The following is a 13,097-nucleotide window of genomic DNA, read 5'->3' on the forward strand; positions in this document are numbered from 1 at the left end:
CTCTATATTGATGAATCATGAGTGACAACTGTGGTTGATTGGACTCCCCCCCCCCCCCAACCCCCCTGGAGAACCTTCAACAATACTGTGAAAAAAGAGCACTGTAATGTTAGCAAACGCTGAAATAAGGTTTCTTTATACAGTATTATTTCATTGCCATGTGTTACTTTATCCATGGACATCCATCGCATTTAGCGCAGAGAATTGTTACTCATAAGCAGTGATTTAATATTTTTTTCCACTCTTAATTATGTCCTTGTATCATTTAGTACACATTGCTCAAGTACTGTTCTGAATATAGAATTCTTTCCTATGAGCCCCTCTGTAATGCATCATTTGCAGTCATAAGAGTTTTGCACTTCTACAGATCTGCTTTCAAGGAATCTCAAGTCTCAGACTCCATGAAATTAAGACCACAAAGATCAGCAGCAGAAAGTTTGGCTTAAGCAATCTGACCAACATTGCAGCGGATGATGCAGTAGTAGGTTCTTCAAAAACGTATTCAACTGCCGTAATATGAGGCTACTTTTCTACTGGCTGACTCCTGCAATGTTTGTTTGCACGTTGCTCATTAGCTTCAGTAAATGGGAAAGGCATCCTACAAATGTCCCGCAAGCAACACTATTTGCTTACACAGCTAGGATTTATCCCAAAGTATCATGTGTGAACCAACTGAAATATGTAAATCTTTATGGCAAAATAGTAACTAATCATGTATTTAATGCCTGTAATGTCTGACATGACAAATTGAGGTTTGGGTAACTTGATTTAAAGAGTGACAGTTTGTAAATTTAAGCAGTGAAAAACAGCAATCTTAAATTGTTTGTTTGCAACACGTATCAAGATAAGAAAGCCTTAACTTGGCTGTAGTGTTTTGGGACACACAAACATAAGTGCAAGTGCAGGGTCAGTAAGTGTTTTTCCTCTGAGAAAATGCTTTGCGAATATATACTTGGCCTGAAGTCTAGCCCATTGTGTATTCTTTGCAAGATGTGTTCATGAGTAAGTCATGGTTTCCCTACTTCAGTAATTCCAAAGTTTTAACCAAAAACTCATGTTCTCTGTTTGTTCCAGGGCTGTTGTCATGTGGGTTGTTTTTTTTTTTTTTCTTCAAACACTTCCTAAGAATCTGTTTCTACTGCTGGTGTTATAGATTGAAGGAGGAGTGTAGTTTTATAACTTGCATGTCTGAATGCTTGGATTTTGGAGAATGCAAGTTCTTACTCCTTTCATGGAGCAACATTGACAGAATATTTTACAGTACTCCCTGTATTCTCCTTTCTATATCAGGTAGGCAGACAACACTCCTGCTCTTTCATACCTTAGTAAATATGCTAGTTTGATCTGAGTTCTCAGAAAAAAAAGCACTTGCTCTGCTTTGATTGCATTTTAAAGCCAAGTTTTTTAGTTGTAGTTTTAATTCTTCCTTTGTTTTTCTAGTTGGGAAATAAATTATATAATAATGTCAGAGATATAGGAGGGGAGAGGTATGCTGCTATGTCTTTTAGAAGTCAGGCTAATGTATCTGTTACCTGATGGAAACACCTGCCAGCACTAAGTAGTGGCAGCTGCTGGCAATACACCAGCTGTAGGAAAAACAGTCAGGTACAGGATTGCACCACATTGCCATTGGCTGCTGAATCATTGTCACCAGAATTTTTAACATAGCATACTCCATCCTGAGTTACTTTGTGGAGAAAGGCATTGCCTATTGAATCCCTGCCTCGTTTTGTTGCTGAAAATGTAAGTAGACTTTTGTGAGGAGCATCATATAGATGAAACAAGAAACAAAGAGTGGTATTAATAAGTTTAAATGCTGTGCAATATGTGAATGAATAAGGCAAAGGCTCTGCCTGACTGCAAAGCAAGCTAAACCTTGAAAGGGTGCATTTCCACCGAGTATTTTCCATTGTGAATATTGCTTGAAACGGTAACCTTCTAATATGATGTCTCATGTATTTAATATCAGATTATATGTATAGGAGGAGTAAATTGAGCTTGCAGAGACTAATAGATTTGTCTTTTGTTAATTTTTAGGCCTTGACTTTAGTCTTAATGTTCTACACACTAAGCTAGTCCTAAGAATACTAGTACAACACTAATTACTAACAACTGAACAACATCCTAGAAAGTATTTATATAATACTGTAAAGTAAGCTTACACAAGTTTGCTTACTACAGTAAAGTCTGTATATGTAGTTTCTTACCTGTCAGGGTCTCATTTGCATCACACATGGGATAAGTATTACAGTATTATATTTGTTTCAAAGGGAGGAAACTGATGCAGCAAGGTAGGCAGCCATGTGCCAAACATCACCCTATTAGTAAACAGTTATTTCTAGAAGACAGGTGCATTACTTTTAGAAAGAATTGCTCAAAGCCACAAGGAAGCAGTTGTAGAATACAGCTACAGCATAGCTGTAGGTGACTTGCTGATACCTTACAACTCTGGGCTCAAGCTTGCCTTAAATGCCTTGCAGGTAATCTTAGAGAACACTGCCTAATCTGGAAAAAAGAGGAAAAGCAGTGTATAATGCAGTGTATAGTACAGTGTCGGCTTTGGAAGATATCGAATTTTCAGGTCCAACAAAATCAAACACCTTTGGAACTAATTAAGAACTGTTCCTAAGAGTTTTCGTTAGTTCAATTTATGCATTAATAAATTGAATTTTCACCACTTCATCTTTGGTGGAAATGACATTGCTGTCAATAACACAATAACTAAAGTGCTGTGATAGAACAGGCTTTGATTTTTTTTTTTTTGTGTCTGTAAACCTATTATAAGAATTGAGTTAGTACTTAGTTTAGCAATGTGTTTTGGGTCTTGAGAAGTTTTTGAAGACAAAAGACTTTACGAACTATTAAGTATATATGCTAAAGCTGTAAAAAAGCAATAGCTTTTGTAATTACAGAACTTGTGAAGGAGCTCATACAAAAATATACATTGAAGACATCCACAACACTGAACTGATGCTTGGTTGCTAGAAGGATGTTTAAAAAAAAAGTCAGGTGGTAATGCCTCTGTACACAGTTGATTTCATGGTATTTTTAATTTTATTTGCATATTTGAAAATACAAACATTAATGAGACAGAGTAAAGCTGAGGAAAAGGACAACATGTCCATTAGTCTAAAACAGTGACAGCTTTATTGCTGTGAAGTTTATTCATGTGAAGTACAGTCCTATTTTCAGCTTGTACACAGCAGTACGTCAGGTTGAGTTGCTCTAACTTCTGGGGCTGTGCACTTCACAAAGAAGTTACTGAAAGCAGTGATCTGTGGTAAACCTAACAAATGGAATGAGTAGATCACTGTGGGTATTCTCACTTTTAAAATGAGAATGTCCTACACGAAATATCTCTTTAAATAGCAGGCAGAGGACAAGGCCATGGTATGCAGCTGTTCACCCCACTTTCAATATCCATGTTATCACAGATGGCAATCACAGATGATGGTGTATCTGCTTTGGCTTCTTGTTCAATACGCTTTTCTGATCAAGTGACACGGGGTTGAACTTGATGAACTGCATCTCTTAATACTCCGTAGATGTTCTTAAAGAATATTTGCCATCATTTTGGATGTCATTCTTTTAATACCCAATGCACATATTTTGGGATGTTGAAACAAATGATTAAAACCAGTCTTCATCTTAGCAGTTCAGTTTGATTAAGAAACTCTTACAATATATTTCAGTTTTGTCGAGTCTTTTGTGTTGTTTTGGCTGTCAATTAGAACCAGGGAGGCATGCTGATGATTCTCTACTATTTCAGCAACACTGTCAAAGCGCTGGATAGAGAAAAGAAAAAATAATTAGTATTGCCGGCTTCCTTTAATGCTGTAACACTGACAGTGATCACTGCATCATCTGATTGAAGAGTCGACCTATGACTGTTACCAAGTGAGATGTTCTGCCTCTTAGTAAGAGAACTGATCCTACTCTCAGTCCTGATTCCAGTCATGAACAGATTAGATTTGGAAAATGGAAGATATTGCCACTAGCTTTCTCATCTCATGTTCCTTTCCATTTGTGATTGCTGCCTGCACAAGCTGAACCACAGAGTTTGTTACCTAGCATATTAAAGTGACACTACGTACAGATAACCCTAATCTATCAAGCTACAGACTGTTGCCATTTGCAATCTGCTTCATTTGTGGTTCAGCCACCTCTGAGTGCTGGCCATCTCCAGGAGTAACATCATACAGACAGGTATTAACGGGCCCTGTGTTAGCCATGCCATTTTAATACTGGTCACTGTAAATTAATACCCTGAACCCACTAACTCTTGTTGCTTTTCCTTTTGGTCTTCATCCAAATAGAGATGTGGGACTGACTATCTTTTTCCCCCGAAGTAATTTTTGACCCTTTTTTGAGGGCCAGATTAACTCCAGGCCCATTTACTCCATTTATTCTGTAACCTAAAAGCTGTTACCTGGGAGGCAGATAATTAGGCTGAAGCAAGCCAGCTTCTGCATCCCTCAAAAACCTCCTCTGTGCAGTGATAAAACCAATTTTTTATTGGTATTTGGGTTCCAAGTCTATGTGCTGCTGTCAGGATAATTATCTTTGTGGTATAATAGCTAAGCAGAGATTTTTGCACTCTAGAACTAAAGTTTAACATATTTATGTGAAAATAGGATTAAAAGCACAATTATTTATCTTTTTAATAGGTGTTTTTTTTTGAGCATAGCTGTTCTTCTTTTACAATTTGCCAAGAAACTTAACTAGAGCCTTAGGTAGAAGGTAAATAGGTGGTAGAAGTGGCTGGAGAATTTATCTAGTAGCTGCAGTTTTAATCCTGATAACTTTCCAAAACGGTTGCATAAGCATGTTTTAAATTATTATTATTTTTTTAATTTTAAGTCTCTGGTTTTAATTAGTCACAATGCGTAAGAGCTGATGTTACACTTTTTTCTAGCTTGGTAGATCAGTCATTATACAGGGTATACTTTTATTTTGATGCATGGAGAATCTTGTTGGTTATACTGCAACATACCTTAAGATGTAAGAGGTAAGATGTAAGATATAAGAGGTAGATAACTGAATGGAGTGTTAAGAAAAATAAAAGTCTCACCTCTTCACCATTTTTTTCTCTGCCCAGTGCATATTGTCTTGTTGCTTCAATAAATCGTATAGGAATGTTGTATACTCTTCTGTTATAAAACACAACCAGTGTGTACGGTTGCCTTGAATCCTGTCCAGAACTCTTCCTTACTAGAAAAGATCCATCCTAGAAAGAAAATAAGTGTATTCAGCTATTTTTTTTTTCAAACAGTTTAGTTTGGTTTTAATGTAATGTTTTTCATTGATAGCAGCATTAAATCCTTTTCTCCCTTTAACAAAACTATACAGTGGGAGATGGGAAGTAGCACATATTCCTACTGTCTAACAGTAGCTTACAAAAGTTTAAGTGCCACCTTTGCTGCTGCCTGTTTTATCATAGCCAGAGAAAGGAAGAAGAAATAAACAGGCCGTGGCGTTGGAGTACACACATTGTTAGGAAATGAAGTTACCGTCACTGGCAGTGGGTAGGCAAGGAAGCACAGCAGGGATGTTTCTCCAGAGCTGTAAGGAGCACTGATAAAGCGAGCACCTACAGCTACTGACATCGTAGTCCAGTGCTAGTGGTAGTCTATGCTGGTGATAACCCCCATGCTCTGACCCTCTGTCTTGCTTTGCAAAGTTAAGGAGAAGGAATCTCAAGAGTGAAAATGCTGCAGATAAAATGCACAGGCCTCGGCCTCTCATTTTAATGGATGCACATGATCTATGAGATCTTCCTCAGCTCTCTACTCTGTAGTAGCTTGCTTTGCAGTGTAGCAGTCTTCAGGCTACCACAATAATTTCATATTTGACAGTATTTGCATGGCATGGTATTCTGACCTGTTCATTATACAACTGACGTTCTTAGAATATTTCTGGTTGTCTTTTGATATATTTTTAATTTTGAGTTTTTCCTAAAACCGACATTCCTTAAAAGTGACCTCTTAAAAGTGACCTACCTTGTTTGATCTGTACAGTGCATCTTCTGCCGTTTTCCGATCACAGGTAGCAGCAAACCACGCTTTACTATGAACACCAGCATCCTAGAAAGAAAGAGAGAGAGACTGCTTCACCTGTAAAATAACAATGATAGTAATAAAGAACCTGGCCTGTGAGAAAGTTACTACTAAATAATTATGGCTGTGAAGAAATCAAATGCAGAACACTTCAGGAAACACCGAGTTCAGAAATTTTTTGCTAGTAATTTAAATTTACCATTTTCATCGGAAGGCTAAAGAAAAAACCCTGTCAAAACACTGGTAACAGATGTTTGGTAGAAGGCTGATATGTGACAGAACAGAGAACCATACCCTGAGGAGAGTCTTCAGGTTCAACTGCAGGATGGTTTGGCGTTTTTAAAGCAGGAAGATATTCTAGCAGAACTTAAAGAGGGTATTCAGGAATTGTTGAGAAATAATTTGACCATTAACAATCTAAATGCTGCTCAGCTGTGGCCTAGCCCATATAGCATCCAGGTTAGGTAGGTAGCTAACTCTGGGAATGAAATTTCCCATGTACTTAGGGTGATTTGTGAACATGATCAAAATTGCCTCCATGTGGATAGTACGGAGGTGGGATAAGTGCATCTTTGGCTCCTTTCGTTGTTATTAAATAAACACAAATAGATCATGTTCTACAAAACATAGGAAGAATTCATGTCGTTGCTCTACTTATAAAGCAGTTCAGCAACTGAGACAGATTTGGATTCAGTTCAAGTTCTTTGTTGGATGCAGTCTGAATATATCTTTACATTTCAAATGGTGCTCTTAACTAATTTTACAGAATTGAATGTAAATTTGGGAAAAGGAGTGTTGTTTAGGAAAGGGAATGGAGAATTTTAGACAGGTATGGAAAGAAGTTATACTCAGGGAAAGGATAGGAAAGAGTGACTAGAAACAGTCTGAGACCTATGCATTATCAGGCTCCAATAGCTAGAAGATGAATTAACAAGTTATAAAACCAGCAATCCTCAAAGCCCTTGCTGAGAAGGTTGATGCAAAAACTAACTCAAGTGAGCAGAGAGGTTGTAGAAATAGTCCTGAGTATTTCCATGTGAATACTTCTGGGTATTAACCTTCCCAGTCATTTGAATGGCTTTGCTCCAACTTTATAGTAACCAAGTTAGTGATAAAATTCATTTTCACTGAAGCTTTATGAAAGCAATCTGTCGACTCAGTACAACAGAGATTAAAGATGAAGCTGCGTGTTCTGGCTGAGTTGGTCTAGCTGGTTCACTGGTGCCAATAATGGAATGCCTTGGCCTCTCCCTTGTGCTCAGTTTGTTGCTAGCCTGATCTCACAATAAGATAATTTTCTTTGGTAATCTGGCAGCGTGTTTGACAGCCAGGTTGGTTTTCTGACCGTTTAACTGGGTTCAGCTCACTGCAGGGTCAGAACACCAGAGAAGCATGTGGCTGGGAGGGGAGTTGACAGTGAAGAGGGAGCAGAAGCCTCCTTTGTGTGGGCACTGCACTAAACGTATGGATTGGGTCACGCCATATCATGCAACTTTACCTCCAAATTCTTGCCATGCATTTCTCCAGTCATACCGGAAAGGACATAATGAGAAGAATTGCAGGTACGCATGGTACTCAGCCACTTAAGGAGTGAGCGCAGTAAACCAATGTCTGTACAACAAAACAAGAATTAACTGCTCCAAAATGTTTCTTCCTGGCACTATCTGTGGGCTACGGTCTGGCAGCAGAGAGCTGCTGCCAAAGTTTGGGTGTGAACCAAACAAATAATGAACCTTATAGGCAAGAATCAAGTCTGTAAGCACCTGTGTTGTGCAGTAGGCTACAGCAAACAATAACATCATTGTTAACAGTTGGTGGGAGAACAACACTAACTTCAACAGTTAATTTTAATTTCTTATTTTTTTAAACAAAATGGATGTTTTATTAAACTTTGGTTTTGCCCATGGCTGTTACATAAAAGCTGCAAATGTAATTGTTACAAGCTGTTTATTTCAGTGTCTACTGGATTGTTTATTTGAAAGCATTTTTTTTTTTTTTATAATAAATATCCAGTATGACATACTGCTAAAATTGTTCCAGAAGTTCAAGTCCTTTGTATCCTTCCCTGTTGTATCATCTTTGTCGTGTCAGGTTTTAGAACACTTCATGTCATTGGCTCTACATAACAGGCCTTTGTTTAGCAATCAATAGAATTATTTCTACCTTGTCTGTGACAACTAAGCTAATAAGAACGGCTTCTTGCATTTTGTGGTCTCCTTTCATCCAGAATGTGAGTAAGGGGAATTGCACTGAAATGAAGACAACTTTTCCTTTGCTTAGATTATTCAAAGCTTAATGTTGCAACAAAACACAGAAAAAAAGAATTGGTCATAAAACTAACAGTATTAACTGTAATGAGAAGAGGTCTGTTTAAAAGAGCTGGACATGGGAGAGACTAAAACATGTAGGGGGAGGCACCACAGCATCCTCCAGGACATCACTGATTTCCTTCCGGGTCCCTAAAACTTTGCTGACACCCCAAACTCCAATGAAAAAGGCAATGTTCATCAGTGTAATTCTGCACTCTGCTGTGTTGGACTAGTCAGCAGAACCATCTCCATTTCCTCCTGCAAGTCTCTAGAATTTCTTAGCACATCCCATCTGTGCAGGCTAATGCTAATAGCTGCAGGTGTCTTCATTGTATCAGCTTGGTGTGATTTATTTTGTTTCAGGACACAACATATACAACTATACATTAGAAAACAGTAGGCAAATTATAAGCTCTTCACAGCCATCTAGACAGAAGTACATCATCACAGGTTTCATTGTTTCAAATGGCATTGAATTATTACAAACTGGAGAGTCAGGAAGACCTGAAACTTAGCTAAACAAAGCAGCTTTTTTTTTTTTAAATGACTGGTAGAGTGCCAAGATTTGGTAAAATGCCATTTATGTGTTTTTCTACGGTCTGTCAAAGCTCCCCTATGCTATACGTTCTAAGCATTTTTGACTGAAAGCAAACATGTAGATGATTTGTGACATAAAAAAATCTTCACTGCAAACAGGAATATGCATGTCCTTAGCAAAGGAGTACAGTTGTTAGAGAGAGGTGGAAATACTATTTTAAAGTAAAGGATAAGAAAATTTGTGCAACATGAACTTAGCTGATGTTATACCTGGTCTGCAGTACTTGAAATGGATGAAATGCTGCCATGAGAGGAAGTACCCAGAGAACGGTTTGCAGCTTCTGGCACTTCTAGAAAAGAGAAAGACATGCATAAATTTTCAAAGTATGCTTTGTTTTACTGTAAGAAATGAGTTTGTTATGAGGACTGTGAAAGATCTGGAAAGGAAGAACTCTAGGCAGCAAAATGGCAAAGCAGAACTAGTATGAAACATTATGAAACTTAATTACAATTGTGATAGCAAAGCACAGTAGAAAATAGTTATTGTGCCTGAAACACAGATGTTAAAGAATTAAAAAAAAAGTCTAAAAATTGGCAGGAAGCTGGTTGAGTAGTGTTGCATATTAATGATATGATAGAGAAATGGGAAATAAGTATAGGTAATTGTTTATCAAGGTGCTATTTTATCAGACAGAAGTACCTACAGTGGAAAACTATTATTGAGTGCACAGAGAGAAAATGGTCATTGAAAATATTCTGTCATTATGAAAGGTTTACTTTCTGTTTTACTTGGGGAAAAAAGCTACTAGGACTGTTAGCCCTGTTCCTGGACATGATATTTTGCAGACTGCTTTAACAAATCTTCACTAATATAATTCTGGTTTCAGAAAGCAATGAGTGTTATACAGGACCTCATCATAATGATCATGCAGTGACTCCAAAAAAATTAGTTGGACAGGAAATCTCAAACGCGTGTTTAAAATAGTTTTAGAATTTATTTGTAATAAACATACAAATATCTTGTATTCCAAGTAGAGAAGAGAAACTGTAAAAACAGTTTCAGCTCTCAATGAATGAATAATCACCCGAGGAAGGCTACTAAAGATTAGGAATTTTGTTTTTCTGTCAAATTTTGGCTGACCAGCTACAGCTGAAAAATTCACTGTATGAATAAGTAAGAATTGCCAAAAGTTAGGCTGATTAAACTTTACAAAAGGAAATTAAAATAAGAGATCCCTTAGCTGTAAAATAAATAAATAAATAGAGAAAGAAAGAAATAGAAAAATGGAGCTGTCTGCAGTAAGAGTGCGTTAAAGAAATTTTTGCTAATTAGTGCATCATTTAGCACCTTGAAGAACTGAGTTACGCTTTAGGGATTAATACAAATTTATGCTACAAAGTGAAGCACATCAGTTGTGTGACAGGGGCAGACAGAACTTGAGAGCAGACTACTGGATGAACGTGAACCATTCTTATGTTTCCATAGCACAGAAGATGTAATTGCAACATACAAGCAGACATTTCCAAGAAATAGACAGAAATACTAAAAACAGTGTAAAGAGTATAAGCTACACCATATGCAGACTGCTGGTGTGCAATTCTCATAATCTATTTACAGCGTGAAAGACATGTTCATACTGAAATGTGCAGAAAGGGGCTGGTAGGAAGGTCAGACAAATGTATGCTAACAAGAGACTAGAGAAATATTAGACATAGTTTACACTTCTGTGCAAAAGAGTCTGTATACACATTGCCTAATTAGTTTTTAGCTGTAAACTGAAACTCTGTCTTTGAAAGTATTACTTAAAGAAAAGCTTTAGCATTTGCCATTATAAAAATACCCTTTCTTTTCCCACTGTAGAGAAAGAATAAGTGGCTGGATGTAATAAAAATCTGTCTGGCTTATAGGCAACAGAAGCCTGGAACAGCCCAGAAACAACATAATTGGGGTTCTTCTGTGACAAGGAAGATGGATAGAATCTTTGTTATGATGGGACCCAGTTGCCTTTACTAGAAATTTTCAGTAGTAACAAATGGGAGTGAGGCACCCAATTTCCATTGATTTAGACAATAAACCCAACGCAATCCCTTAATTTTACTGGTTGAACTATACCCTATCTCCTCTGTGTATGCATTACAGAGACTGAATGTTAATTCTAAACTAATGAATATGGATGGCATCTTGAAATAATCTTAATTCAAATATTAATCTGAAATTACAAATCAATCACATCTTAACTCAAAATCCGAACAATACTTACTTGGCAGAATTGAGGCCTTTTGGAGCAAAGATCTGAAATAAATATTGAGAGATTACAAAAAGGTCTGAAAGCTACCTTTTCTGAAAGTATTAAAACTGTGTATTTGGAGCTTGCAAAATTACAATGTGTTCCATCTCCTTCCTTTGCCCATTGACAGAAAAGGGACAGGTGCAGGTATTTTAAATATCATATCCCACTAGTACTGACAGTTAGGAATTTAAATATCTGATTTAAACCTCTATCACCTAATTAGATGTTAAAGCCTCCCATGCTTTTTGTGGTTGTTATAGTATTTGGATGTACTTGCCATGTTTACTTAATTTATTTGCTACTGTGAGGTTTCAAGGAATGAGTTTTAAAAAGCAACAGAAGGTTGCAGAGGAAAACCACCACAGTGCTATCCTTTGAACTTTGCACATCTGTGTTCAGACTGAGCAGGAGGAGCTGGTGCACTGAAATACTCAAAAGATGATGAAAAAGGATCTTACTTTTGGGCACCACTTGGAAGGGGTGGAAGGGGAATATCATGGCTGGAACCTCGTCGTCGTTCCGCTGCTGTAGGTTTTTCTGTAATTTGGGAAAAACAAATTAGAGTCAACATCTCTTCAGAAATATATTGTCCCTGATAAGAAAGTCCCAGTAGTCAAAGGAGGGTTTCTTTTGTTATTGTCATCATTTCAGAGGATTTTCTTACATGGACACTTCCCATCCTGCTACTTCTGTTACTGACTAGTGGCATACCACCAAATTTATAGGCAAATAGTTGCGCTCTGGATGCCTTCAGGAACTCAGTGGGAGACCTGCCTTTTGAGAGGCGAGCTGTGTGACACGGGACAACGCTGGGGCAGGCTGCCTACAAGAGTGTGGCCGGCTGGCTCCATCTCACCCGTGTTAGGCAGCAGCTCCTGCTGAGTCTTGGCCTCGAGGAGCTGCTGCCTTGCACAGAGGCGAGACACATTTTGTGTCTCAGGGAAGGACTGGCTCTTGCCAGCAGTCAGCTCTGTGTGAGGTGGTTCTTGCTGAGCTCAGAATGATGAGCTCGCACTTCCCCTCCCTTCCCTCTTCTCCACTTTGAGGACTATATGGCACATTGCTGGTACATTATGTTGTGTGTTGCACTGCCAGTAACCTCAGCAGTGTTATTGTAACTGCTTTTAGAAAACAATGATGCTCAGTGCAATTAAGGCTGGCCAGATCCAGTTCTAAACTGCTAAAACTACCCTCCCCCCTAAAATAACAAATATAAATTTAATGTGATGTTGTTCGCGTCATGTTTTTAATAAAAGAAAATTAAATTCTGATAAAAGTCAGCTTTTTCACAATAGCAGAGAAAATTTACCTTCGTTTAGAGTTGAGGTGTCTCTGGAAGGTAAGCAAGGTTTCTGCAGTAAAACACAAGGAAATCAAATAATTATTAAGTGGCACATCATTTATACAGCAAACATTCATCTTTTTATAGTTTTTGTTAACCACTTTACATTTAAAATTAACAGCATCCTGGAGAGATTTGGAGAGAGGGGCGTGGCCATTCTGTGAAGAATCTCTAGTTGTATGACAATGAAGCCTGGAATTTTGTGAAGTGGTTTTGGAAAGAATCCCAGTTTGTGTGTACTAATAGATGGACAAAAGTATAATTCAGAGATGAGTGCTTCAAGGCTTTTTTTTTAAATTATTATTCCAATTAGTAAATTTATGGTTCTTTTTCTGCTCTCAAGTTAAGTCCAAAAATGAAAAGTCCATCCCAAATACTTCTGAATCAACATTTCAATATTATCATCTTTGTCAAGATGTGCTTACAGATGTCTGAACACATTTCTCTTTCTTTACTGAAGTTTAATTTATCAGATTAGCTGGCAGTAAAGACTTAGCCAGCCTTCCTTTTCATTTTTTTTTCTTCAAATCATCATTGATTCAAAATGGGAAGAAAACTGTCA

General features: G+C 37.6%; 1 protein-coding gene across 6 annotated transcripts in view; it reads right to left on the reverse strand.

Annotated features, from left to right (window-relative positions):
• Positions 1-3,035: 3,035 nt before the first annotated feature.
• Positions 3,036-13,097, reverse strand: part of BLNK (B cell linker) — a 96,113-nt gene continuing 86,051 nt past the window's right edge. For all 6 annotated transcript variants that reach the window (XM_080596512.1, XM_080596511.1, XM_080596510.1 and 3 more), the window contains 7 exons: positions 12,503-12,545; positions 11,652-11,730; positions 11,164-11,195; positions 9,173-9,252; positions 6,000-6,083; positions 5,072-5,227; positions 3,036-3,785 (listed from right to left, as the gene is read on the reverse strand). In XM_080596512.1, the coding sequence (XP_080452638.1) occupies positions 3,666-3,785; positions 5,072-5,227; positions 6,000-6,083; positions 9,173-9,252; positions 11,164-11,195; positions 11,652-11,730; positions 12,503-12,545 (594 nt within the window). In that variant the 3' untranslated portion in view covers positions 3,036-3,665. The remainder of the gene's footprint in view (positions 3,786-5,071; positions 5,228-5,999; positions 6,084-9,172; positions 9,253-11,163; positions 11,196-11,651; positions 11,731-12,502; positions 12,546-13,097) is intronic.

This window comes from Anser brachyrhynchus (assembly GCF_964034855.1).
Source record: "Anser brachyrhynchus genome assembly, chromosome: 6".
Lineage (NCBI taxonomy): Eukaryota > Metazoa > Chordata > Aves > Anseriformes > Anatidae > Anser > Anser brachyrhynchus.